Source organism: Micromys minutus (genome assembly GCF_963924665.1).
Source record: "Micromys minutus genome assembly, chromosome: 11".
In the NCBI taxonomy this organism is placed as follows: Eukaryota; Metazoa; Chordata; class Mammalia; order Rodentia; family Muridae; genus Micromys; species Micromys minutus.
Window position 1 is genome coordinate 45,697,536 of NC_137980.1, and position 27,986 is coordinate 45,725,521.

Here is a 27,986-nt window from a genome sequence, read left to right on the forward strand (position 1 = left end):
ATTAATAACTAAATCAGAGTTTAATGACACACAAATGTGGTTTATTTCAGTTTCAGGAGACCTGGTACCATCTTCTGGATCCACTGGTACCAAGCACAGACATGGTGCACACTCATGCATACACATAAAATAAAAAAATTAAAACTTTTCAAGACAGGGTTTCTCTGTGTAGCCCTGGCTATCCCAGAACTAGCTATGAAGACCAGGCTGGCCCCAGACTCAGAGATCTGTGTGCCTCTGCCTCCCTAGTGCTAGGATTAAAGGAATGTGCCAATAAACCCAGAAACCCCGTAGCCAAAACAAACAAACAAAACAATCCAAACAAACAAACCCAGCCAGGTGGTGGCCAGAGGCCTTTAATCCCAGCACTTGGGCAGCAGAGGCAGATAAATCTCTGAGTTTGAGGCCAGTCTGGTCTACAGAGTGAGTTCCAGAATGACCAAGGCTACACAGAGAAACAATGTCTAAAAGAAACAAAACCACAAATTACCAAGTAGACAAACAAGCAACACTCCCCTGATTTCTGGAAGACTCAGGAACAACTCTAAGAACAGTTTTAAACAGATGCTTGTGTGGCTTTTGTTGTTCTTATGACCCAAGTCCAGCCTAGACCCTCCTCCTTCAGCCTCCCAGGCAGTTATGATTACAGGGTGCTACACTGTACTAGTTGGTATCTAGAAGTAGCATATAGATTCTTTGGATTTGAGACAGGGGTGTTGCTGTTTGGCCCAGGCTGGCCTGGAATTAACTTGGTATGACAGGCTCCTCTCAATCCTCAGCAATCCTTTTCCACAGTTTCACAGGAGCTTGACTGCAGACATGAGCCACACTGGTCCTGAATTTACAGCAATAGAGGATGGGTACAGATCAGTGTAAAAGGGCTTGCCTCCTGAATATTTCATTATATAATGTCGTTATCACATCTGTCATATATGCTAACACCTGAACTCTCCCCCATGTGCTTAATTTTGTTAGATTTATTTTATTTTGTGTGTTTTTCCTGCATGTAGATATGTGCACCATGTGTGTGTCCCATATCCATGAAGGCTAGAAGAGGGAGACAGTTCACCCTGAAATGGAGTTATGGACGGCTACGAGCCACCATTTGCATGCTGGGAATTGAAAGCCTGGTAAGAACAGCCAGTGTCTTAACCACTAAGCCATCTCTCCAGCTATACTTCTTTCTTTTTGAAATAAGGTTTCCAAAGCTCAGATTGGCAATTCTCCTGCCTCGGTCTCTCAAATCCTGGGACTAAAATCACATGCTATCATGCTTGGTTCTCAAAATGTCCTGGGATAAATGTCCTTGCCACACATGTACCTTGTTTTGTATTGTTTAAAATTAGTTCACAAGGTCACCTTTAGCTTGAGCAGTTATTTCCTGCTAGTCTCTCATCTGACTTTGAACCAGCCCAGAAGTCTGCACAGGATTTTAATGAGCTCAAGCATTAGGTATATCTTCAATAAGAGATTCAAACCTTGAGCAGGAATAAGAAAAAAAGATATCAGTGACAGACCATTTTATAAATTACAAAAGTTCAATCACAGATTTAATTTAAGCAAATGAAATCATCTCTCCCATCTGGCACTACAGAGGATGGGCAAACCTTCCACAGCATTAGAGAAAAACAAGTACAGATACTTTCATGGGAAGAAGAATTCAAAGCCACAGAGCTCAGCGGGAAGAAGGTGCTCTACAGTCCTCAGAGGTTCTGGAATGTCATTTCAGTCACATCAATATCACGTTCCAGGATGAGACAGGAAACACGAAAATTTATTTTATTTCAGTTCAGAGCCTGAAACAGGAACTCTTTGGTATTTTGAACATTAATTCGACATTCAGAATCACCATTAGCTGGGATACGTGGGGATTAGCTGGCCTAAAGGCTGACTGTAAGCCCAGGATGAAGTTCTCACAACTCCAGGACAGATTCTGCCCACTGCCACAGCAACCATGTGCACACAGTGCCACTGAGGGCTCTGGCACAAACAGCACAGCAGACTCTGGCTTCAATGTGCTCTGAGCCAGCTCTGCTCCCTCTACTGAATGCTGGCACATGAGATCCCTCTGGCCTGGCTCTATTGTTGCTACACCACAGCCCTTACCACCCTCTAGCGCCTACTTGTTTGCTTACATATTTTGCTAGTGTTTGTTGGGACCCTCCAGCTAGAACAGAAGTTCCATTCTCGAAAGATCATCATCTTCAGGTTGTTCTTCTGGGAGACACTTAGTAAGCACTGAAGGACTAACGAATGTTGCAAACAGTGGGTGACATCACCTGAAGGGCTGCCACCTCAGTGGGCCTCCTGGTTCAGTTTCTTGAACTCTACCACTTGGAAGAAGATGTGTTCAAGGATATGTTTGGCATCCTGTTGATCCTTTGGAAGTTTACTGGTTACTCCAAGAATGTCACCACACTTCCTGACATAGAATTCCAGGTCTTCATCAGTACCTAAACACAGAACAGTCTGGTTAACCCTTAACTTCCACTCTTTCCAGAATTCAGACATCTGTTTGAAGTGTTCCCTTCTGCTCGCTACTCAGGTCTTCCTACAGTGATGTCATCGTGGATGTGCTGCTTTCATAGATAAGGTGTCATACTTTGTCCTTTTCCAGTGAGGCAGCCTCATGTTCACCCAGGCTGGCCTCAAACTTCTAACAGTCTTCCTGCCTTAGACAAGTTCCCTGAGTGCTGGGGTTACAGGAGTGAGCCAATATGCCCAGCTGGTCTCTTCCAGCTTTCCCAGTCCCCAAATCAAGCACTAGTACACCACAAGGCACAACAACAATCGAAAGAACTCAAGGTACCAGGCTCTAAATAGAAAAGCCACTGTGAAACGGTCATATACAAAGTTTAAAGTAATGCTTATGCCGGCCATGGTGGTACATACCCAGAATCCCAGCATTTGGGAGGCTGGGGAAAGAAGATTACAAATTTGAGCCGAGCCTAGGTGACACAGAAAGACTCTGGCAAATAAAGAAACATAAGACCAGGGACATGATTCAGAGGTATAGTAGCGCACTGCAGTGCTGAGGTCCAATCCTCAGTCTCCTGAGAGAAGGAGTGGCATTATCATAAGACTATTAGAGAAAAGTAAAGTTGTGGGTTCAATCTTTAATAGACAGAAACAAAACTCCACCATTTACTGTATATTATTACAGAAAAGCAGGGGATGGAGGGATAGCTCAGTGGTTAGGAGCACCGACTGCTCTTCCAGAGGTCCTGAGTTCAATTCCCAGCAACCACATGGTGGTTCACAACCATCTGTAATGGGATCTGATGCCCTCTTCTGGTGTGTCTAAAGAGAGCTGCAGTGTGCTCACATACAATAAAAAATAAATAAAATTTTTAAAGAAGAGAGAAAGAAAAGTAGGACATGACACAAGGTGGCTCATATCTGTCCTCACAACATTCGAAGGGCTAATACAGGTGTGTCATGAACTTGAGGTCAACTGAAGTGACCCAGCTGAGTTTCAAGAGCCAGTTTACAACACATTATGAAACCCTGTTTCAAAAAACCAAAAAGAAGCAGGGCCTGATTGGAGGTGGACACCGGTGAGTCAGGGGTTCAAAGTCAGTCTCAGTTACATACTTAGTTCAAGGTCAGCCTGGCTATACGAACCCATCTCAGCCCTCATCCCAGCCTCAGAAAATTAGAAAACACAAAGAAAAATTTACCTGTCATAACAATGATCTTCTATAAAGCCATTCCTAGCAGTCCTAAGATGTGGAGTCATTACTATTCTTCTTGAGATAGGGTAGCACACTGTAGCCAAGGCTGGCCTTGAACTCAGTTATCCTCCTGTCTCAGCCTTCTGAGTGCTGGGATTAGGTGAGCTGTTGTTAACCAAGCTCCATGCCACAGATTAAAAGTGACTACCATTCCTTTGCTAGTTGCCATGAAGGCTATTCCCAAGTTCTTTTTTTTTTTTTTTTTTTTTTTTTTTTTTTGCTTTGAGGGATGTGGTCTCTCACATAGTTCTGACTGTCCTAGAACTCACAGATCTATTTGTCTCTGTCTCCTGAGTACTGGGATTAAAGACATCACTATAATGTACAGCTCGTTGCATTTTTTTAAATAAATAATTTCATCTGTGCATGCTCATTTTTTTTTCTTAAATTGTGTTTTAGGAGTAGGACCACTGCTTGCAGTGGGTGGTTAATTTTATGTCTCTTACCATTGGGTGCAGGCCTGTCTGCTGTGTTAGAAGCAGAGCATATCAGAGGTCAGCAGGCAGGGAGGCACTCCAATTTCAAGTCTACAGAAATCTTTTGGTCCTAACTCCTTTTGGCTCTGACTCCTTTTTTGTTCTTGTTTTTAAAAGATGACTTAATTGTTCTATTATTACTGCCTGTATGTGTGTGCTGGGGCAGAGGTTTGTACATGGCCCATGTGGAGTTCAGAGGGCAGACTTATAGTGTTGGCTCTCTCCTTTCACCTGTAAGTGGGTTCCAGGACTGAAACTCAGGTCATCTGGCTTTCTCTACAAGCTCCTGTACCTGTGGAGCCATCCTTGCCAGCCTGTGAATCTTTCTAATCTAAATGTTCCTGTGACCAATGACCCAGGACTGCAAGGTAGACAGCAGGGTTAGTATTCAACTTGGGTCACTGAGTCCATCAGAACTAAGAGGCTATAGGGTCAAAAGTGACACTTCAGTTTTCTGCACCATGCTGACTGACCTCAGAGGACCATTCACATGCAATGAAGACATGCTCTGTTCATCCATCTACCCAGATTCAGTTCTCCAGGAATCATCTTTAAGCATTCTCTTTAAGCAAGTCACAGAGGTTCCTGGTAAATAAAATTAATAAGAGAAACAATGTAACTGGCCAGTACTCACACTTGTTGGTGATCTGAGCAAGCCGAGCCTTCTCAGAAGAGAATGTTTCATCTAGGTCAAACAGCTCCAGGGGAGGGGGTGGCAACTCCCGGAAACTCGGAGGGAAGACCTAGGGAAATGCAGTCTTTTAGCCAAGAGTCTCAGAGCCTAGCAGTGACAAGAGCACAAGCCATGCAAAGCTGACTGAGCCTGTCCCCTGCGAGGAACCGTCCCAGCTCCATCACTTCAACCATTAGGCCCATAACAAGTATGGCTGAGACTTCAGTAAGCAACCAAGCAGAACCGGCTTTAACCACACCACTAAACTGACCAAGCCACCATAACAGTGCATGAATTCAGCTAAGCCTGGCACTGAGGGTTGTGCAGTGATGTCACAACTTGTTCCTACATACTTATGCCTTTCTTATGTCACTACAGTCAGCTAGCTAGTATGTGTTCTTTAGAAACAGAAGTCACTGGAGAAACAGATGTATATTAGTATACAAAGGGCTAAACTTAATATACCGGCTGGTTTTGTGTCAACTTGACACAAGCTGGAGTTATCACAGAGAAAGGAGCCTCAGTTGGGGAAATGCCTCCATGAGATCCAGCTGTAAGGCATTTTCTCAACTAGTGATCAAGGGGGGAGGGTCCAGCCCATTGTGGGTGGTGCCATCCCTAGGCTGGCAGACCTGGGTTCTATAAAAAGAAAGCTGAGCAAATCAGGGGAAGCAAGCCAGTAATTAACATCCCTCCATAGCCTCTGCATCAGCTCCTTCTTCCTGACCTGCTTGAGTTCCAGTCCTGACTTCCTTTGGTGATGAACAGCATGTAGAAGTGTAAGCTGAATAAACCCTTTCCCTCCCAACTTGTTTCTTGATCATAATGTTTGTGCAGGAACAGAAACCCTGACTAAGACACTTAATATTCCTAGGTGTGGACTATCGGTGAGCTGGTAACTACCAGCTCTCATGACAAGTAACCTGACCTGTAGAATTTGCCATTTTTTAGGATATAAACATCACCATCACCAACTTCAAGCTAGCAAATTGACCAACTAGCACTTTCAGATTCCAGAATGTGTGCAAGCACTAGGGTGCAGAGACCAGGTGGATCTTTGAGTTTGAAGCCGCCCTGGACTACAAAGCAAGGTCAGAAAAACAAACAATGCCCCGCCCCATGAACAGAATGTATGGGGATAAGGAAAGATAATGAGTATTCAGTTAATGCTGTACTCAAAAGTTGCACAATGCCATATATATGGCTGCTATTCTGTAGCTGTTGCTTCCAAACTGAAACATTACCCCAAGAAAGGAAAACAAAGACTCACTGGAGTCAGGAAACTTAAGATGTAGGAAGCTCACAAAATTACAAGAGTCACCAATCTATCTGGAGGTTAAAGAAGCAATACATTGTGAGGAGAGGGAGGTGTTACTCTCAGTGGAGCGTCCTTGGGCAGGAAACTCAAAGACGCAGCTTTCCTGAGTGTTCACCTATGTTGGGGTTGGGCTTTTTGGTGACGCAGCTCGCTGAGAAGTCACCCTTTCCCTGTCCTCCTATGAATAACTCCTCACCATGCTCATATAAGTAACCAATTTTTAAAAACTCTGTGGTCTACTAAAATATACTTGGGTGGAATCATGTTTCTGGTCTGTCATCAGTGTTCTCTATGGTGAACATGGTTGTTCATGTGTCCTCAGCAAGTCATACTGCAGATGCCCCCAGGCTGTTAAAATCAAACTAAGGACCTGAGTGCCTAGTGCCTGGGAAAGTGTCTCAAAGACTTTCTACCTCATTACCCAGTGTGGTGGTTTGAATGAGAATGGCAACCACAGGCTCATGCATTTGTATCCTGGGTCCTCAGTTGGTGGAACTATATTGGGAAGGATGAGGAGGTGTGTCACTGTTGGAGGAGGTTTGCCACTGAGGGTTGGCTTTGAGGTTTCAAAAGCCCATACCAAGCCTAGTCTTATGCTCTCTCTGCCTCCTACTTGTGGATGTAAGCTCTCAGCTGCTGCTCCAATACCATGCCTGCTTGCATGCTGCCAGTCCTTACCATGATGCATGGACTCACCTTCTGAAACTGTAAGCAAGCTCCTAGTGCAATGTTTTCTTTCATAAGTTGCCTTGGTCACAGTGTTTCTTCACAGCAATAGAAAAGTGACTAGGGTGCTCAGGTAGTCTCATATATGCCTTCTAACCCCGTACCCTCAAGACGGAAAAGTTCAATCACCAGGAAAGCCCATGCTCTGACTCCTCGGGCACTTTCCCACATGGAGGCCCTACCAATGCTAACAGATGTGGTATCTGACTGTGCTCAGAGGTCGTGCGCTGGAACTCTGTGAGGATGCCATGTACAGACAAGGGTGCACAGAGAGGGCAGGCAGTGGAGCTCTGCAGCAGGCGCCCATGATACACTCACCGCAGGCTGAAGGGCTGGCAGCGGCATCTCAAACTGAGGTTGGACAAGCTGCAGTGGTTCATGTTTCACATTTAGTTCTTCATGAGCCCTGGGTTAATAAAAAGACAAAAACATGGGAATAAAGGTAAGACACTGGTAAAGCACAGCTAACTGCTCACACTGTGGGTGCAGGAAACATCCAAAGTGTGTCGTTATAAAAGGCTTGGAAAATAGCTCAGTAACAGGGCATATGCCCTTGCTTTCCTTTCAGTGGCGCGCGGTTGCAAGATGGCAGTATAGATTTCCAAGAAGAGGAAGTTTGCAGCTGATGGCATCTTCAAAGCTGAACTGAATGAGTTTCTCTCTCGAGAGCTGGCTGAAGACAGCTACTCTGGAGTTGAAGTTTGAGTTATACCAACCAGAACAGAAATCATTATTTTAGCCACCAGAACATAGAATGTTCTTGGGGAGACAGTCATCGAATCAGAGAGTTGACTGCAGTTGTCCAGAAGCAGACTGGCTTCCCAGGAGAGTGTAGAGCTTTATGCAGAAAAAGTGGCCACAAGAGGTCTGTGTTCCATTGCCCAGGCAGAGTCTCTATGTTACAAACTCCTAGGAGGACTTGTGGTTCAAAGGGCCTGTTATGATGTGCTTTGGTTCATTATGAAGAGTGAGGCCAAGGGCTTCCAGGCTGTGGTGTCTGGGAAGCTCCGAGGACAGAGGGCCATGTCCATGAAGTTTGTGGATGGTCTGATGATTCACAATGGAGACCCTATATTAACTACTATGCTGACACTGCTGTGTGCCATGTGCTCCTCAGTCAGGGTGTGCTGGGCATCAGAGTGACGATCATGCTGCCCTGGGACCCAGGTGGTAAGACTGGTCCCAAGAAGCCTCTGCCTGATCATGTGAGCACTGTGGAACCTAAAGATGAAATCTTGCTCACCTCCTACCAAGCCCCAGCCAGTGCCTACAGCATAACAGTCTTGGCAGCTGCATCTGGAGGCTGGATCTTGTCTTGTAAAGATGTTTAATAAAATCTTGAACAAAGACACAAAAAACAAAAAAGGGGGGGGTAGGTATATGCCCAACATATGCTTAACCTCAATGCTTCCAGAAAGCAAAACAAGACAAAAGCCTTTTCTGGGCTCGTGAGATGGCTCAACAGGTAAAAAAAAAAAAATATTTCTACCAAGCTTAACCTGAGTTTGATCCCCAGAACCCACATGGTAGAAAACTAACTCCTGTAAGTTGTCCTCTGTTCATATGCACATGCGCGCGCGCACACACACACGCACTCACACACACACACACACAGAGGCCTATGGGGCGTGTTCTACTGCTGATATAGGAAAGCCCAGCCTGCTGTGGACAGTACCAGCCCCTGAGCAGACTATCTAGAGTTTTAAAAGCAAGTTTGCTGAGCAGAGGGAGCAAGCCAGGAAAAACATTCCTCTGTGGTTTCTACTTCAATGAGCTCCTGCTCCAACGTCCCTCAGTGATGAAATGTGACTGGGAAGTGTAAGATTAAATAATCCCTTTCCTCTCCAAGCTGCTTCTGGTCATGTGTTTATTATAGAAACAGAACACAAGCTATAACGAACAAAACTAAATATAATGTAATGCAAAAGAAAAATAATGTAAAAGTGTTACTCTCCAGAATCATCTTTCTCTAGAAATCCTGCAGTCCTATCTGAGCTGAGAGAACACCCTTTTATGTTTCATCCCATGTGTACTGTGACCCTTGTAGCTCACTGAATTTCTGGACTTGTTTTCACTAGTGGAGACAGCAGTCCAGTGTGAAGTGCTTCTGGTGAGTGAGCACACTGAGGATCTGAACTCTCATGTGTTCACTTTCCTCAGCAAGTACTGACTGCATGTCTACTGTGGACCAGACACAAGCACTGTGGCAACAAGAAACAAAGGAGGCTTACCTGAGACTTACTCTAGAGAACACCAGATAATACACCAGGAATTGGTAAGTAGTGTGGAGAAAAACAAAGCAAGGACAGAAAGGCAGAAGGGGGCTGGAAGTAGGGCTGCTCAGAGGAGCCTGAGTAAGAGAGAGGGGGACGTTATCTTGAAAAGTATCCTAAGTTGAGTCAGGCATGTGTACCCCATGACTATAATCCCAATACCCAAAAGTCTATGGCAAAAAGGTCATTCAAGGTCAGCCTGGGCTACATTGTAAATTTTAGGCCAACCTGAAGTACAAAGTAAAATTTAATTTTAAGTAAAAAGGTTTTAGGAGGCAGCTAAGACTAGGCAGAAGAGGCTAGAGTCCTTCTTTGTTACCAGCAGTGGAGAACAGTGAGAGGGCACTAGAGACTCAGGGGCCAAGCTCAAGGGGCTGCTATAGCTTCTGCTTTGCCTTCACTATCTTAACACTCATGTTGTCCTTTTGTACTGTAAGGTAATTCTGCAAGCTAACTCCTGGTCCAATCTAATTTGTCTCCTTATTCTATTCATTTGTTTTTTTTTTTTTTTTTTTTTTTTTTTTTTTGGAGATAGAATCTGACTTGTCTTGAACATGTAATCCTCCTACCTCAGCCTCGTAAGTGTGGCAATTATGGACCTGACAACTCTGTACCTTGCCCCACACGAACATTTGATACATATCGATGGCCTTTCAAAATTGAGAGAAGCAAATGCCAGTGAGCATACAACTTCAGGCAGGAGTGAGCTGTGTCTGGAGAGAGGCAGTCAGCTGAGTTACTGCTACCAACTACTGCCTCCATATTCTCAGGGCCAGAGGGAGAACCTTTCCTAGGAATGAGGATTATGGGTTCAAGACAAGCTAGACACTACCTCAAAACAACTGAATGAATAGAATAAGGAGAAAAGTCAAATTGGACTAGGAGTTGCAGCTCAGTTACACATGGTAAAAAAGGACACATTCCCAGGGAAAGAAGACAAGTAACTCCTGGTGAGCACTTGCCTCCCACACACCATGTGCTTGACCCTGTACTTGTGGGGTCACTGAACTCTTTTATTTTGGCCTCAAGACACTCTCTAGACTGTGGCATAATTACTGAAGCAAGAGGAGTAGAGACTTGACGTAGCTGATTCTTTTAGAGACAGACAAGATCATTCTCCTTATGTGGCTTGGGCTGAGTTTGAACTCAGTCATCCTCCTCCAGGCCCTTCACAGCCCATGCTGATATTCCAAGTTTGTGCCAGCACACCCTGCTCAAGAGCATTTCGTTAACCCGTGTCTGCTAAGCTGTGCACTGCATGCTGTCTTGAGAATGGTTTTAGGAACTGAATCCACTGGGACAGGGCACTCTGGGGCAAGCTCCATTGTCTAAGCAAAGCCCTGGAAATTTTCCCATGTGGTAGAAGTCCTGGCGAGGGAGCAGCTGAGACTCAGAGCCAGGGTCCAATCTATGAGAAACTAGGAAAGACCTCTAGCACAAGTGCATGCTCTAATCTGTTTGCCAAAATAGCCAATACATTTTGTTTTTCAGTATTGGGAATGGGACTGAGAGCCTTATGTGTTAGGTGAGAGCTTTTGAACCGAGCTGCACACACAGTATGCACCAGGCTGTCACTAACTGAGTAGATGAGAAGTGGTGGCAGGTGGAGCTAGGAAGCGTAGCTGAGCTTTAAAGGACCTCTAGAGTACACCAGCATGTGCCTAATGGCTGTGATGGACAAGCTCCAAGAGCCTCAGCACTTTCTCTAGGGCTAAGTGCTTCTAAGAGGATCACATATATCTGTGTACTAAGTTCCTGGAACCCAGGACTCTGTTAACCCAGAAAAGCTGTTGGCAAAGTGGAAAAGGCTTGGTTACTCTAATGCCCTATAGATCCTGGAACACAGCGGATTGTAATCAATAGCAGTTCCTCTACATCATCCATACAGCCAACACCAATTTCCCTACTACTTCCACAGATCTGAGAATGTCATCCTGTTCAATCCGAGTGACCTGACTCCTATGGGCAGGCTCATGTTTTCAAACCAAGCAGAGTGAACTGCAGTGTGTGGCCCAGGCAGCCTCAGTACTAACTTGATGACCTTGGGGAGGCAGGTGGTGTCCAGCTGGTAGATGGACAGGTCAAAGAGGGTGGTAAAGTCCCGGGGATTCTCATCGCCCTCCTGGAGACACACTCGGAGCTGCTCTGAAAGGGTGGCTGTGTCTGGCACCATCGTGTAGTCGGAAATCTAAAAGCCAAGAGAGAGTTCCTTTCAGCACAAGTAAGTGGGAGTTTAATCTGTGGAGTCTCTACCATCTCAGGTCTCAATCTACAGAACGTCTATTTCCTTGCTGAGAGACCCTGCCACTTGTCATCACAACTGACCCCTTCAATCAGCCACAGAAAAAGGAACAAAGCTCACCTGGCCAGCAGGGTCCAACTCTCTAATCACACTCACCATTGGACACAGCTGGAGCCAGGCTGACTTGACTCCCCTTTCACTATCATGGTCTTTCTTGAATTCTTGGCAATCAACTCTCGATCTCAAATTTACTCACATCTCCACCTTTATCCATCAATATCCATTTTAATCAGTTCAACTTTGTGAAAAACAATTCTCCTTAAGGTTATTCTAATGAACAACTTTTTAATTTTTTATTATACTAAGAATTGGAAGTGATAAGAGAAAGCTCATAAACTCCCCACTACAACATTCGGCACCAGTATCTGGGCCAGGTCTGCTCGCTCCCCTTGCACACCCCAGTCCTTCTCCCCTAGCCAAGGATACCTCCAGCACTGCTCAGAAACAGAGCTGACACGTACTCAGTAATGACAGAAGACCAGGAGAATCTAAATCCCCACTCTAGATCTCCATCTCATGAGGACACCGTTAAATACAGAGTAGCATGTAAAGGGAAAACAAGGCTCAGTGCTAGAACTTTTCAGAGGACTGGAATTTGGTTCCCAATACCCACATCAGGTGGCCCTAACCACTTGTTACTCCAGCTCCAGGATGCCTTCTTCTGGCTCTGCTTCCATCTCCCGAAGGCTAGGACGCAGGTGTATGCCATCATGCCCAGCTCCAACAGTCATGTTAAAGGCGCTAAACAGTGTAGCTACAGCGTGTGTTATATCACTTGCATAAAAGATGAGGGAAGGAAAGTGCACACACAGACAAGCTTACCTAAGTATCAACTATCTCTGAAGAACCTATGGGACACTATGGTTGATGTCACTTGAGGGAAATAAGAGCCTGGTTGAAAGACAGAGGACGACTAATCACTGTTTGACCTTTTAAACTCAGAACCATGTGACTGCATTACCTGTTAATGTGTGCTGTAATCTCATCACTCTGGAATAGTTTAAAACTGCACTAAGGCTCAGGGATCCTCAGGAAGAGGGAGCAGAAGACCGTAAGAGACTGAGAGTCAGAGGACCAAGTCTGCAGAGACTGTCTCCCATAATGACAGGGAAGCTATATTTTATTGGTTCCTCAACAAAGTGGCAGCCTAAATAAGACCTGAACAATGACAATACCAATAGAGAGGTAATTTGGAAGGGGCAAATCTTACAGGGTCTCATCCCTAGACAAAGAACTACAGGCAGCTAATGACTGCAGAGTGGGAGAATTAGCTGGCCCAGGGTTGAGCACACAAACAAAAAGCCCTGATATGGAGCCAGATGTGGCAGCCCAGCTTGTGATCTCAGCACTCAGGAGGCTGAGACAGGAAGGCTGCTGTGAGCTCAACACAAGCACTGACCACACAGGGACATCCCGTTCCAAATAAAGAACAAAAGCTCTGGTCATTTGAAGAACCATGGGATGGTTCAGACATTGAATGCTTAGCATATAAGAAACTCCACCACAAAACCAACCAACCAAACAGATAGACTGGTTTCACAAAATCTTTAACTTTAGCACAGGAGATTTGCCTGAGCATTATAGAAATAATAAGATATATTCACTTTTTTTTTCTTTGTAGTCCTAAGATCAATTTAAACCCAGTACAGAGGCAGAGGCAGAGGCAGAGGCAGGTGGCTCTCTGTGAGTTCAAGGATAGCCTGATATCCATTTTGAGTTCCGGGCTAGCCAAAACTATGCCATGAAACCCAGCCTAAACAAAACAAAAAAACCAACCCCTCCCCCAAACAAAACAAAAGGAAAACAAATGACCTCTCCAGTCCTTAAACTTTTTTGAAAATCAAAAAATAAGCAGATAAATGCCTTCCCAGCAACATGTGGCTGCTTTAGAGACTTAGTCTCTAATGGGGGGGGGGGAGGGGGCAGAGTGAGAGTTCTGACAAGGAGGCTGACACATCCCAGCACACAGTTCAGAGAGTGCAAACAGGCTAGCCATCTGTTTCCACTTCTCTGGCCTTCCATGAATTCTAGCTCAGGGTAACATCCAAACAGAAACATCAAAGTGCTCCCAGGATGACCAGCTGTCCTAACTTGCTCTCTTTTTACATTTATTTTGCATTTTATTTATTGTATGAGTGGGGACACGTGTGCCAAGGCATGCACATGGCAGTAAGAGGACAGCATGTAGGAGCTGGCTTTCCTTCCATCATGTGGATCCCTGGGATTGAACTAAGGCTTGGGAACATCCCTTTAGCCAAGCAATCTTCCCGAGCAACGTAAATTCTGGTGTTTATAGGGAAGCACTCAATCAAGAACAGTCAATGCTCTTAGATTGCTGAGCCGTCTCTCTAGCCCCTCTTCCTTATGGGTGAGTTAAGAGACATCTTTCTGTTCCTCTGAAAGTGGTTCTTCTATGAAGAGGTCTCCTACCTCCGGGTCCTCAGCATCAATCTGGTTTAGGTGGATGTCTCCTGTTGTAAGCCACTGGAACACAACATCCTGCATTTGAAATGATAAATACAGTTAGACCCCTAGCTACTTGGGAATGCTGAAGGTCAGGCTCGATGAAATAATTAAGGTGGGGAGAAAAGACAACTAGAATTCAAAAAAGATGATCAGCCTTCTACTGGTAAAATCTTGTGAAACCAGTGAGAATTTCTTTGTTTTAACCCCAGGTCTGGGATAAGAAGCTGCTTAACAGCAGGTGGTTATGATTTGCCTCCTGCACTAGCAGGGGCGTGATTTTTGCCAGCTGCAGATAGTTTAATTGTGAGGAGTCTGGAGAGGGAATAAATGAGAGAGCCCCGAGGGGTCCTGTGGTGGCTGCTGTTCCTTCTATGGCTGGTTCCTCTTGCTGTGGTTTGTCACATTGTTAGGAGTAAAGAGAAAAGAAGAAAAAATTGGAGATATCCTGACGACAAAATTGGACTTGTCCCAAGGAACCTGACACTCGCAAATCAACAGAAAGTAGTCTAAAGAGTTCTACACACCCTTTCCCTCTAACCTTCTTTCTCTTCTAACTAGTATTAGGGGGTTGGAAGGGATTTGGGTGGGAAGTTATAAGTGTGGTAGATAATAAGAACCCAATAAGATAGACAAAAAAAAAAAAAAAAAAAAAAAAAGATGCCAACTAATGAGTTTTCTTTATTATCAGACATTTGTCATTTACTTCAGGACATTCTAACATGTTACAAGTCAAAACTTACTAAACTATGTTCACAATCCTAAAGCAACCTTTGTTTACTGTGATGACAGTCTAAACTTTTAAAGACACACCTTTTCATTTTTGGCAATTGTAATATGACAAAAATCATATATATACATACACACACACCCAGGTTTGAAAAGCAGATTTTTAGGTTTCAGAACACAGTGAAAGGCTTTGGAGCTCCTGGTAGACCCATTAATTCACCTTCTACTAATGTAAGACTAGAAGGGCTCATTCCACTAACAGAGTCTAGGCACACACCTTCCTCTGGCAGAGTTGCTAGAGTTCCAGTGTTCAGGTCTAGCAGCACTAGGAAAATGCTTGCTTCCCCGTTATCATCCTCACAAGCCATGAGCTCTTCCAGCTATGCTAACAGCAAAACCACACTCTGACTTTGTTCCTTATCAGTGATCAGGTCTACACATAACTCACTACCCACACTGCCATCCTCTCTAGTCACCACCTTCATTTGACTTAGTCTGCCTGCCTGCCTGCCTGCCTGACTCTTGTTGGCCTCTCTGTGCCACACAACAGAGGGGTCTGAGCACCACCAAGATTGTGTTAAAACCCAGCCAGAGCTCTGGAGGTTGGTCTATTGCTATGTATTTTAAATCTAAATTCTATACAGCAGGTCTATGCCTACAAGTGACTTCTCACATTTACAAGCTTTTGTTGAGTGACTTTTCCTGTTTACAAGCTTTTGTTTTGCTAACCTTGTTCCTTGATTTATAAATATTGGTTAAATAAAATTGCCTGCAGCCAATTGGGAAGGCACTAGAGGTAGGTAGGGTGGACCTGGTTGGAGGAGGAAAAAAGAGGAGGAACATGAAAGGAGGAGGAAGCCACCTTAATGGGAGAGGGACCCATGAGCACTTGGCCAGGAGAAACAGCAAAAATCTGGGGTACACTGCTAGACAGGCCTGAAGGTAGAGGAGTAGATTTGTGGTTATCCCCAGTAACTGTCAAAGCCAAATAAAATAACCACAGTCTGAGTCTCATTTATTTGTAAACTAATGGGAATACACTTAAATTGTTTGTACTCATCCCTGAACGTAAGCGACTCAATCTACAAGTTAGGCCCTTCTTCCTCATCCTTCCCAGGGCCAGCTACCTCTCTAATTCAGCAACACTCTCTCTACATTCACTCATCTGTATGTCACCCTCCTGACATACTATCCAATTCTGCTGACCCAACTTTGTAGTTTTAGTGCCTACCTTCTGATATGTTTAGCACACTCATGTAAATGAGTAATAAATATACTGATTAGGATTTTCTAATGATGTGGAAAGCATGCTTACATAGTGGGCATTAATTTGAAGAAAGAGAAAAGCTTACCATAATTTTGCTATTTTCTTCTTTATCTAAATATTGGTCACTGAACATATGACATGAGCCAAGCACGGCCAGCTTTCCGAAACCTTGGTTCTGTGGGTAACAAAGCAATGTCAAGATACTTAGATCCTGAAACACCCTGCATGTATCATTTATCATATTAGCAACTGTCTGATACACCAACAAATGCCAATTCACACATAGTTAATATTTTAAAAATATCAACTTGAAAACAATTTCCTTTTACTGTTATTTATTTTTAAAGACTTACTTATTTTTTATTTATGTACTTGAGTGCCTCGTCTACATGGAAGTATGTACATGTGAACATATGTACAGCAAGTGCATGTACCAGTCTGAGGAGGGCATCAGATCCCCTAGTGTAAAGTTATAGTAGGCATGAGCTTCCGAGTGATTTGTGAGCCTGTAAGTGGGCTCTAAGAACTAAACAGGTCTCTGCAAGGGCAACAAGTGCTCCTAACTACTGAACCATCCTGCCACCCCCTACAATACTACAAAGTAGCTTTGCCTTTCTGATAAATAAGAAAAAATGGGATTACTAGTGTTGGCTAGGTTTCAATGAACGCATCTTTCACCACACTGCTACTAAAATTATTAATATCTGCAGCCAAAGCTGGAGAGATAGTTTGCTGGGTAAAGGGCTTGTGTGAGCAAGAAGACCTGAGCTTGAATCCTCAGAACCCATAGAAAGCCAGCTGAGGTAGTGCACGTGTCCATAAGCACAGCACTCCTGTGTGGTTATGGGGGTGGAGGTGGAGAAAAGAAAATCCGGACCTTTGTGCGCCAGCTAGCCTGGCATACAGCAACAAAACAAGACCCTGTCTCAAACAAAGTCCAAGATGAAGACAACTTCCAAGCTTGTCTTCTGATCTCTGACCTCCACCTGTGTGCCATGGAATACTTGTGGCTATATTCACACATATAAATGCAGATGCATGCATGCAAGAGTATGCATGCACGCACACACACACACACACACACACACACACACACACCCCAACACCAAACACACATATAAAAAAAATTTAAAGAAAAAAAACCAAAACTCTGCAACCAACAATCTGAAACATATAGAGATCCTATAGGATAATCATAATTACAAATAATTAGAAATAAATTCAATTGTTCAGTGGGAAACAGACTTCAGCTTCTACCTCATTAAAAGCAAATGCTTCACAGGAAAAATATGAATATTCTGTTGTTGTTTTTTTCTTTTTCAAATCAGGGCATCATTATATACCCTTGGGTGCCCTGGAACTCAACTCACAGAGCTCCATCTGCCTCTACCCCAAGTACTGGGACTAAAGTTGTGCCTATCATAAAGTAGTTTAACACTTCAACAACACAACCATACCCCCTATATCCAAGAAAGTCAATACCTTTGAGTGATAGAAAGCCAGAATGGGTCTATTCAGTGGGAAGCAGACAGAGCCTGTGGACAGAACAGCCATTGCTGGTTTCATGACGCTTAATGTAGCACCATAAGGGTAGACAAAGGTGAGAGCCCTGTAAGAAAGCAAACACCCAAGTGGTGGCACAGTGGATTTTCGGAGCATGAGATGGCTCAGCAAGTAAAGACACTTGCCACCAACCCTGAGTTCAATCCCCAGAGCCCACACAGCAGGACAGAACTAAGAACAGCAAGCTCTTCTCTAAGTTCCACACATGTGCTCATGTACATGTGTCTACCCACCCCCACAGACAATGAGTAAAAATCCCAGGACTCAAGACCTGACACAAAAAGACTGTGAGGCCAGCTCACACACTACACAGCAGGCTCCAGGCCAACCTGTCACACAAAGCTTTGTCGAAAATAAAAAGTAATTTTAAAAAAAGACTCCGGAGCCTACTACATAGGCCTGAATCTAAGTTCTGACAACACATTAGACATGTGAAGTTGAATAATTACCTCCACCTCTATCACTACTTAGATAAATTAGAATGTAGCAATTCAGTTGAATCATTTAAAGTACTTATATCATTATATTCGGGGGAGATCTAGAAATCTTAATTTCATCCTCATAAGATACAATGATTCTTTTGGGGGAGGAACACAGATTTACACTGCAGAATTACTACTTTGCTTCCTTTTAAGCTATACCATGGGTTGGGGTTTTTGCTTTGTTTTGTTTCCATCCCAACCTTAGTTTTCCCTCCCTCCTCTCCTCCCAGTCCTCCCCCATCCTCTCTGTTTCTCTTCAGAAAAGGGTGATCTCAAGAAGGTCAACCAAGTATGATTGTAGTAAGACTACAAGTTGTGGTAAGACTAGGTAGCTCCCCTCGTATTAAGGCTAGACAAGGCAACCCAGAGACATTACCTCAGAGTAAAGGGTTAGAAAAAGATTTTCCAAGCAAATAGACCCAAGAAGCAAGCTGGTGTGGCAAGCAATTCTAGTATCTAACAAAACAGACTTCCAACCAAAATTAATTAAAAGAGATGGGGAAGGACACTTCATACCAATTAATGGAAAAATCCACCAAGATGATGTTTCAATTTTTAATTCTCTACCCCAAATGCAAGGGCACCGGTATTTGTAAAAGAGACATTACTAAAGCTTAAGTCATACATTGAACCTCACACATTAATAGTGGGAGATTTCAATACCTGAGTCTCAAATGAACAGATCATCCAGACAGAAACTAAATAGAAATAAGGGCACTAACAGTTGTTATGACTGAAATAGACCTAACAGATATCTACAAAACATCTAACCCACAAAAGAATATATCTTCTCAGGACCTCATGGAACCCTCTCCAAAACTGACCACATACTCAGTCACAAATTAAGTCTCAACAGGTACACTAACATTGAAATAACCCTCTATATCTTATCAGATCATCATGGGTTAAGCTAGTTCTCTTTTGGTTTTAACCGTGTGCACATGCGTGTCCAGAACAGGACTTCAGAGTCCCTGAGTTACAGGTGCCCGTGAGCTGCTTGACATGGATGCTGAGAGCCGACCTGCATGAACTGTGTGTACTTTTAACTATCTCTCCAGCTCCCAATTTGGTTTTGGGGGGGATGGTTTTGAAGTTCTTTTGGTGAGAATTACTTTTATAAGCAGGAAACTCTTCATTTTGAAAAAGGCAACTCTTGGGAGAGCGAGTGCCTTCCTCCTCGGGGAGCTGCAGAAACACTCACTGGGCATTGTTTCCACTGTTCTCTTCATCAATGACTCCAGGCACAGCCTTCCCTGCAGCTCGGCTAATTTCTCTAAAAGAAAAACATTAAAATCTAATAAGCAAAATGTTTGGGGACTTCACACTGCCTTATCAACAGTAAATGTGAACTAGACACAAGGACTCTGTACTTTGTGGCAGTTTTAAAAATTAAATAAAAGCATACCCACAAACCTACATTCTTTTCAGATATTTGCAAAAATTTAAAGAAATTAGGCTTGAACCAGGAATGGTGGTTTATTCTCGGGCCTTTATTCCCAGTACTTGAGAAGCAAAGGCAGATGGATCTCTGTGAGTTTCAGTCAAACCTGACCTACAGAGTGAGTTCTAGGCTACCCAAGCCTACATAAGTATACAATGGGTCTCAAACAAACAAAAGCAAACAAAAAACTAGGGGTGGTGGTGGTGCATACCTCTAATCTCCGCAGGAAGAAGAGGTGGGTAGAGCCATATGAATTGGAGGTCAACCTGGTCTACAGAGCAAGGGAGTCTGAGGAACAGCCAAGGCTACATAGAGAAACTCTGCCTCAATAAATAAGCCAAGAAATAAACCAACCAGCAGAATGGCAGTAACAAGGAACCCAGGCTTGGGGTGGGATACAGCCCAGCTGGAAGAGTGCTAGCCTGGCATGTCCCAGGCCTGGGTTCAGTCCCTAGGAAGACATAAACAGGGTCTGGTGGCATACTCAATACTTGCGTGTGAGGGAGAGAGGCAGAAAGATAGGGAGGTCAAGTTAGTTTAGGCCTGACTCAAAACCATAAAAAGAGAGAAGTAGACAAATGCTAAGTTCAATTCCCTTGTTGTGCTTTAGGAATAGGGCCTTAAAAAGAGAGGACACAAAGTTGTCGGGGGCGGGGTAGGGTGAGAAGATGGGGTGGATCTGGGAGGAATTAGGGGGAGGAGTGGGAGGTAATATGATCAAAAGCCAGTATATAAAATTCTCAAAGAATGAGACTAGGGAAGGGAGGGAAAAAGGAAGTCTTTCCATGTAGCACTGGTTGGTATGGTTGGTACCCACTATTTAGCCCAGTCTGGCCTTAAAATTAGACCAGTCCACTATTTTAGACTATTAAGTGTGGGGATCACAGACATGTATAACCGCACTCTCAGTTCCTCTATCTTGAGTCCTGAGGAAAGGGTCTACAACATAGATCCGCATTCTACACTGTATGACCAGGGTCAGCAGAGTACTTACACAGGGCAAGCTGAAGTGTAGAATGAATAATTTAAACTCAGGAAGTAGCCCATGGCCATCTGATACAACCATCTCATATACTCACTTCTTAATTCCCAAAGTCCTCATCTGTTAGGATCTAGAGCAGTAAAAGCTGGTTCAGTCTCAGTCTCGATGGGGTGAAATCAGGGTCAGTCTAGCGTGGGCATGGGGCCTAGGATGGCTCAAACAGCAAACCCTGGGGCTACTCTTGAGGGAATGGTGAGACCAAGTCATATTATGCCATCTCTAGACAGTGTGGCAAGTAGTCATGAGTCAGGGGACTGTTCCTAACCTGCTGGACTATGCTTAAAGCAGCACACACTTGTAATTCCAGCACTGGGGAGGGTGAGCCAGGAAGTCTGAAGTTAGACTGGCTAAATACGGAGACCTAATAAAAAAACAAAAACAAAAACCAAAAAAGAAAAGAAAAAAAACCCCAAAAACCAACTTTTCAAAAGGGGGAAGGGGGAAGATAATGACTTTAACAGACAAACAAACAAACCATGATATTCAGCTGTGCAAACAGAAATGCAAATCTGAGAACAGTGGAACAATGGAACTAGAGCCCTAATGATGTCAACCCATAATCAACACAACCCTACTCTGGCTTTCCAGTAACATATCGTTTAATCCCATTTGGATGGGCTTTTCTTTTAGTTAGAGTGCACAGTACCCTGGTCAAAGGTAAATGAGAAGCTTTCCAAAGCTGGAAGAATATAATCTGAGGAATAAAGAATGAATGAAACACGAAGGCTGAGAAGGGAGGTGTGGCCGTGAGGTGTGGCCGTGAGGCGGTGTGTGAAGGATGGAGGCTTCAACACTCTTACCTGTTCAACACTCCGTCTGAAACCAGAGCTTCCTTAGGATGGAAATACTTGTAATACACATTCCTAACCACAGCATCTTATGGGGCAAAACAGGAAGATACATTTTAGATTAGAAACAAGCTTGACATAGAGACTCACCCAAATTTTGAAATGAAAAATATGACTAGAACTCAGTTCAAATCCCTTCCATTTTATTTACGGTCCAGTCTACTATGAGCTCAGAATGTGCAACCATGTCACCTTGGCAAGAGTTGTTTGTCCCACTGTACCAGCAGGTCAAGAGAACAATGATAAAAATATTAAACAGGCAACTGATGCCTTTGCTTAAAATAATTACTGAGCCAAAGATGGTTCAGTGAGTAAAGGTGCTTGCCACCAAGCCTAAAAGCCTGAGACTGAACCTTGAAATCCACATGGTGGAAGGAGAGCAAATTCCACCCCATTGCCCTCCGACCTCCATGTGTATACATGGCATACTCGTGGACAAACAAACAAATAAAATGTAGTGAGATAATAATCACCATTATTAACCATGATTCCATATTCTTCTAGAAGAAAGTTGATATTGGTATCAAATCTGGATTCTCCTCCTTCCCCCAGCATCACAAGGATATCCCCACCACTGTCAAGGTACTTCTTCAGGACTTCAAACTATGTAAAAGAAAAGACAATGAATATGGTCAAAGGACTTTTGTTAAAGTACCTACACCACGAATAAGGCATTAATACAAATCAATACTTCAAATCTGTTAGCCATTTAAATGGCCATAGGATAGTATAAAATGTTCTCTCTATGTAAGATCTATCTCTTCCAGGTGTGGTGGTGCATGTCTTCAATTCCAGCACTCCCGGGGCCAGAGTCAGGTAGATTTCTGTGAGTTCAAGGCTAGATTAGTCAACAGAGCGCATTCCAGGATGAACATGGTATGTATAGAAGCCCCGTCTCCAAAAACAAAAAGATATCCAGTAGGTGGTGGCACACACCTTCAATCCCAGCACTTGGGAGGCAGAGGCAGGTGGATCTCTGTGAGTTTGAGACCAACCTGGTCTATAAACAAGTTTCAGGACAGCAGAGAGACCATGTCTCAAAAAATCAAAATCAAAAACAAAACAAAAAGATCTACCTCCAAGTTTACCTTTGAGCACAAAGGGTTAAAATGCTCAAAGGGGGACTGAGGAAGTAGCTCAGGTGGTAGAGTGGTTGCCTAGTAGGTACAAAGTCCCCAGCACTGCACAGAGGACCCAACACTTAGGACCAGCATCCACCTATATAATAAGTGCCACCTTTCTTATGGGGATGCTGGGGCACACCTGAAGTTCCAACACTTAGAAAGGGGACACAGGAAGATCACAGATTTGAGGTCAGATTGGACTACACAGTTTTTCTCTGTTCAAAGTAAATTATAGCAAAGAAGTGTGCCTGACCCTTAACCACCTTACCCCTGGGTTTAGTACTCTGTGGGGAGTCAGAGTTAATTGCCACAGAGGGTAGATGACTACTCTAAGGGAACATAAAAGGTGTAGAAGGAAGACTCAAATCCAGGATTTCAGACTCTTGCTGGCCCCTGGCCTCTCTTGTTTTCTGTATGAATATTCCTTACCTCGGCAGCAGTAAATTTTTCCCTTGGTCCAGCTGTGATCCACAGTTTTACCCCAATTAACTTCTCAGAAGTGATTTCATCTTTTAAGCTGGAGAGTGATTTTAAGAATAAGTTAGAGCCATAATTTAAGCCAATTTATGAGTTATTGTAGCCTCTTGACTACTTAGAACTATAAAGATTGAGAGTTAGAAGCTTATGTTCAGAAACTCCAAATAAGCAAAGAAGTTCAAGTTAACCCCCACTAAAGTATAAAGAAGTCTTCCAAATACTAATTCAACCAACTCTTCCATTAGTTTATCTATATTTTAAGACAGGGACTCAGAGCCCAGACTGGCCCCAGACTTACTATGCAGCCAAGTCTAACCTTGAAGTCCTTCTCTACCTACTACAACCTCCCAAGTGCAGAGACTCCAGGCACATGGCACAAAGCCTGGCTCTACCCTCAACTTACACAACTACAGAAAACTAAACATTTCGGGACGGAGCTGTAACTAAGTGGTGGAGCACTGTGTAGCCTGTAGGGTTAGAGTCATCCTCATGACCACAGGGGGAAGACATTTAAAGAAAGCGCATCTGAAAACAAAGACATTTTCATTTAACTCTCACTTTTCCTTCCCTAAGCTGAAGTGTTAAACTTAAAATGTGTCTGACTTTTAGCTAAAGTATAAAATACAGAGAAAACGTCTGACATCTTAAAATATTATATATGCATAATTATAATGAATCTTTGTTCTTTATTGGAAGGCAACTTAATAATATGCTGACTAATCTTCAAACTATGGACGAGTTCTACCATCAGGCCACCATGAACACTCAGAAAGCAGTGCCCAAGATCACGGTCACCTCTGAATCTTCCAATTACTCCGAAGTCTTTTCTGCAAAGATTTGTAGCCAGTGTTGGTGGTAAACACCTCCTTTTTGTATGCATTGAAAAGAATGGTACTCCTCAGCTCCTTCTCCATGGTTACCTTATAGATAAAAGACAAACCAAAGAAGCAGTAATTTAAAAGTGCCCTCTAAAGCTGGAGAAGGGCACAGAGCTGCACATACCTCTAAACCCTAATGATTCTCAAAGGCTGAGAGTGAAAAACCAATGGCCAAACCCAACGCAGCCTGGGCCTGGCTTTAACTCTCAAGGCTGTGCCTCTGGCTCTCATACCTGCCTACTTTCATGACTTTCCCTATCATCACCCCCCTGTTGTATACGGAGACTGCTCACTACTGACAAGTAGGTATACCTCTCTAGATTATTTTAGGCATAACTTAGTATATTTTATAAAATAAGATCTTACCACAAATGCTACTCTGAAACACACTGTATAGATGACAACCTTTGTTTACATATGAATCAATTTTTCCAAATAACTACATAGTATTCTGTTTTAATGACATAATACAACTATTTAACCAATCATAAACTTAATGACATTTTTTCAGTTTTCCTTGTTAGTAAAATACTTAAAACATTCCTAAACTTGTTTTTCATTTTTATCTGTTTATCTGGATTTATTTAAAAATTCTACTTATCTATCATCTATCTGGCTATCTGTCTGTCTGTCTGTCTGTCTGTCTGTCTATCTATCTATCTATCTATCTATCTATCTATCTATCTATCTATCTATCTATCTATCTATCTCAGACAGCATCTCACTATGTAGCTCTGGCTATTCTGACACTCATTATGTGGACCAAACTGGCCTCAAACTCACAGAGACCCAAATGTTGGGATTAAAGGTAGTCTGCAGTCCCAGGCATCCGCTGCCTTAGGAGAGCTGCTGTAGATAAACTACCACACTGGCCATCGGCCATTTGTGTCTCTTCTCACTTTCCTGTCTGTGCCCTCTGGTCATTTCTCCATGGGGTTTTATAATTTTCTAATCAGTCATCAAACAAGTTTTTCAAGTTTATTTGCTTTCAGTCTTGGCTTCTAGTAACTTTTTTTTTTAATTTGCAGGTCATCTATTTTATAAATCCAGAAGTATTAATCTCCTTCTGGCTTCTGGATAGCATGATACATTTAGAGGAGCTTTTCCTGTGGTATGACTTTTAAGTATATCCAATAGTGTTTTCCTTAGGCTTCTGTGATATTCCTTTTTATTAAGACGCTTATTGGCATATATTAATGTGACAATTTCACGAATGCACATGATGTGTTTGTACCATCCTCTCCCTTTTGCACTCTTGTCCCCTCCACTAACTCCTTTCTTCCCAGTCTTCTCTCTACTTTCATGCCTTAAAAAAGAAAAAGTTTAGTTAGGACTGCTTATGGGAATGTGAGAAATGTGTGGCAACGAGACAAGACAATATTGACAGGCCCAATCTGTTATGGGTCTTGTGCAGACAAATATGCTATATGTATTTTTTAATGGTCATTGGTGTTTTGCCAATGTGTATGTGTGTCTGAATGAGGGTGTCAAATCCCTGGAGTTACAGAAGTTGTGAGCTGCCATGTGGGTGCTGGGATTTGAAGCTGGGTCCTCTGGAAGAGCAGCCCGTACTTTTAACCACTGAGCCATTCCTTCAGCCCCATGATATAATTTTTTTAACACCGAAATTTGGATCCATTTGTAGATTGAAGAGATGGCTCAGTAGTTACAGACACTTTGCCACCAAGCCTGAAACACCCAAAGGATGATGTCCTTTATCTTCCACAAACACTCAGTACTGCATGTACACAACAAACAAATGTAAATTAAAAAGAATGTTTTTGGTCCATTTGAAGCTTACTCTGGTACTCGTAATGGGTATCATTGTTTTTACCTAAATGACTAGAAGACAATTCCATGAACTGATAGGAGATACTGTCAATATACTGTTTCTTTTGAGACAGTCTCATAGAACCTAGGTTAGCCTCTAATACACTATGCAGTGGAGAATGACCTTGAACTCTTTAATATTTTGCCTTAATTTCCTGGGTGCTGGAATTACTGACATGTCACTGCCTCTTGAATGACTTTTCCCCCCTGTTCTAAGGACTAATACCCAGGGCCTCATACAGCCATGCAGGCTTTCTACTAAGCTGCATCTTAACCTCTTCAATGAAATTGAAAACATTTTGTGATGTTGATTTCACCACAGGACAGAGCTATTTTTTTTGCACTATTTATTCCATCATTTATTAACAGCTTTTCAAAACAGTGTTCCTCTGTGTAGCCCTGTCACTCTCTCTGTAGACCAGGCTGGCCTCACACTCACAGAGATCCACCTGCCTCTGCTTCCTGAGTGCTAGGATTAAAGGTGTGAATCATCACAGCCGGCTAACAGCTATATTTTCCTGTTCCATCCATCCCTGGGCATGTTTGTTTTCATTTTGTGTACATACAACACTGTACTCTGCCTTCTCCAGTTTCCTGATGGTGACACTATGATTATATTAGCTCTGTATGACACTGAGCCAGAAAGAACCCAAACATCACAGTTCTGGGGTTTACATTTTTCTGCTTTGGAGATGTATTTGGGGCGGGAGCAGATTTCTGGGAAAAATTAATAACCTTCCTCAAATATTGAATTGCTCTTAATGGAAGAATACACTTAGAGGGAACCTCCACCACCTTCTGAGAAAGCAGTATATCTGGGTTCCTGTCTTATTAGAATTAGAAACGAGTTTCCCTAAGAATAGGATAAGGCTTAAAAATCAGTAATAATAAGAATATTAAAACAATATTTGGGTAGCGTTGTACAACCATTCTCTTATTTTCTCTTCAATAACCTAACGAGGTATACTAAATTGTGCCAGGGTGTAATGACAGCTGAGTCTGACTTGACGGCTCCTCGTCCAGGGTTTCTTTCATACTCTGCAGGACTACGACAAATTCGCGCAGTCTGAGGAGCTGGACATTCTAGAGCATTTCCAGGTCCAGTTCCTAGCCAATTTACGCGCCCTCAGTTTACCTCTGCCGACCTCGGGATCCCCACAAGGCTAGCCTAGGGATCTCTAGAGCGGCATGGCGAGGCCGTCGTCATCTCCAGCCAGCCCAACGACCTGGCGGCCCGTACAACCCGACCTCTCCTTACCTGAGGCCAGAGGCCGCCAGGTATCCAAGGCCGCGCGCCGAGAAGGCGTGGCTCCAGGCCCCGAGCGACTTCCGTCGCGGCCTGATGACGACAGAGCGACAGGACTGTGCCAGGTGGCAGGGAACGAGGGAGGCAGGGGTAGGGGCGGGGCTAGCGCCGGGTTGGCCGGTTTTCCCGATGAAGGGTGTCTCCAAGCTTAAGGAGTCACTTTCCAATAAGAAGTGCTTTTCGTTTGTTTACTAACAACTATTAAAGACCGATAAAGATGGTAGGCCCCTGGCCGCGAGCTCGGGCCTTCCCGTAGGCGGAGACTGCTGCAGCAAGCCACGCCCCGGCCTGGCCAGGACACGGGTCAGGCTTCGAGCCAGCCCCTGCAGAGTGGCGATCTGGAGACCTAAAATGCCAGATCTTACCAAAATTTAGAAATTGAACCTGCAGTAGGGAGTTGTGAGGCGCCGGAGAAGTAGTGGAGCTGAGGAAGTGTTTCGGTGCTTGCTTGTGTAAATGATTGCCATGGAAACGGGAAACACGCTTGCTTCAACGGACACTTAACTGAGAGGGTTGTGGATTTGTGTTTAAAGCTGCAGCAACCTCAGAGCTTGGAGCAGGCACATGTAGGAAGCCTAGCTGTTTTGATTTTCATCCATGTCTTAATACAGAGAGCAGTGTGTGTTTAGGATATTTTAAACACACAAATTGTCTGGCACTTTCAAAACTATGGTTTCAAAGCTACGATTTTAAAAAGTGGGGGGAAAGTGTGAAGGAGAACTATCTCTTCTCCCACTGAAGAACAAACCCAGTGCTCTCCACATCGTGAGATGTACCATTAAGTTAATTCCCAGTCCAGAAACTATTCTAGAGGAATGCTGCAAGATTGAATACAGTGTGCAGTTAAGAATGCAAATGAACATGATCTGGAGTTGGGCAAGTCACAGGATTATTCTGTACCGTAAGTGTACTAGAGTACACCAGAATGAGAGCGCATCCTAGAGCATTTCTTCCACTTACCAGGTTGCAGAAGGAGCTTGAGAGTTACAGTCAGCCGCTCCGAAGTCCAGTTTCTGAAAATGACTTGTATCTGG

At 43.6% G+C, this 27,986-nt stretch overlaps 1 protein-coding gene and 1 pseudogene across 2 annotated transcripts; one reads left to right on the plus strand and one right to left on the minus strand.

Annotated features, from left to right (window-relative positions):
* Positions 1-1,587: 1,587 nt before the first annotated feature.
* IFT52 (intraflagellar transport 52) lies at positions 1,588-26,996 on the minus strand. Its single transcript, XM_080924726.1, has 13 exons — positions 26,905-26,996; positions 23,734-23,858; positions 22,891-22,978; positions 21,811-21,940; positions 21,290-21,365; positions 19,208-19,279; positions 17,444-17,570; positions 16,047-16,136; positions 13,933-14,001; positions 11,234-11,388; positions 7,246-7,333; positions 4,845-4,953; positions 1,588-2,453 (listed from the first exon to the last, which is right to left on the minus strand). Exons 2-13 carry the CDS (start codon positions 23,850-23,852, stop codon positions 2,296-2,298), a joined length of 1,281 nt encoding a protein of 426 aa, XP_080780852.1. The 5' UTR covers positions 23,853-23,858; positions 26,905-26,996; the 3' UTR covers positions 1,588-2,295.
* Positions 7,358-8,258, plus strand: LOC308427065 (small ribosomal subunit protein uS3-like; annotated as a pseudogene). Its single transcript has 2 exons — positions 7,358-7,369; positions 7,459-8,258. The product of its transcript is annotated as a small ribosomal subunit protein uS3-like (transcript).
* Positions 26,997-27,986: the final 990 nt, after the last annotated feature.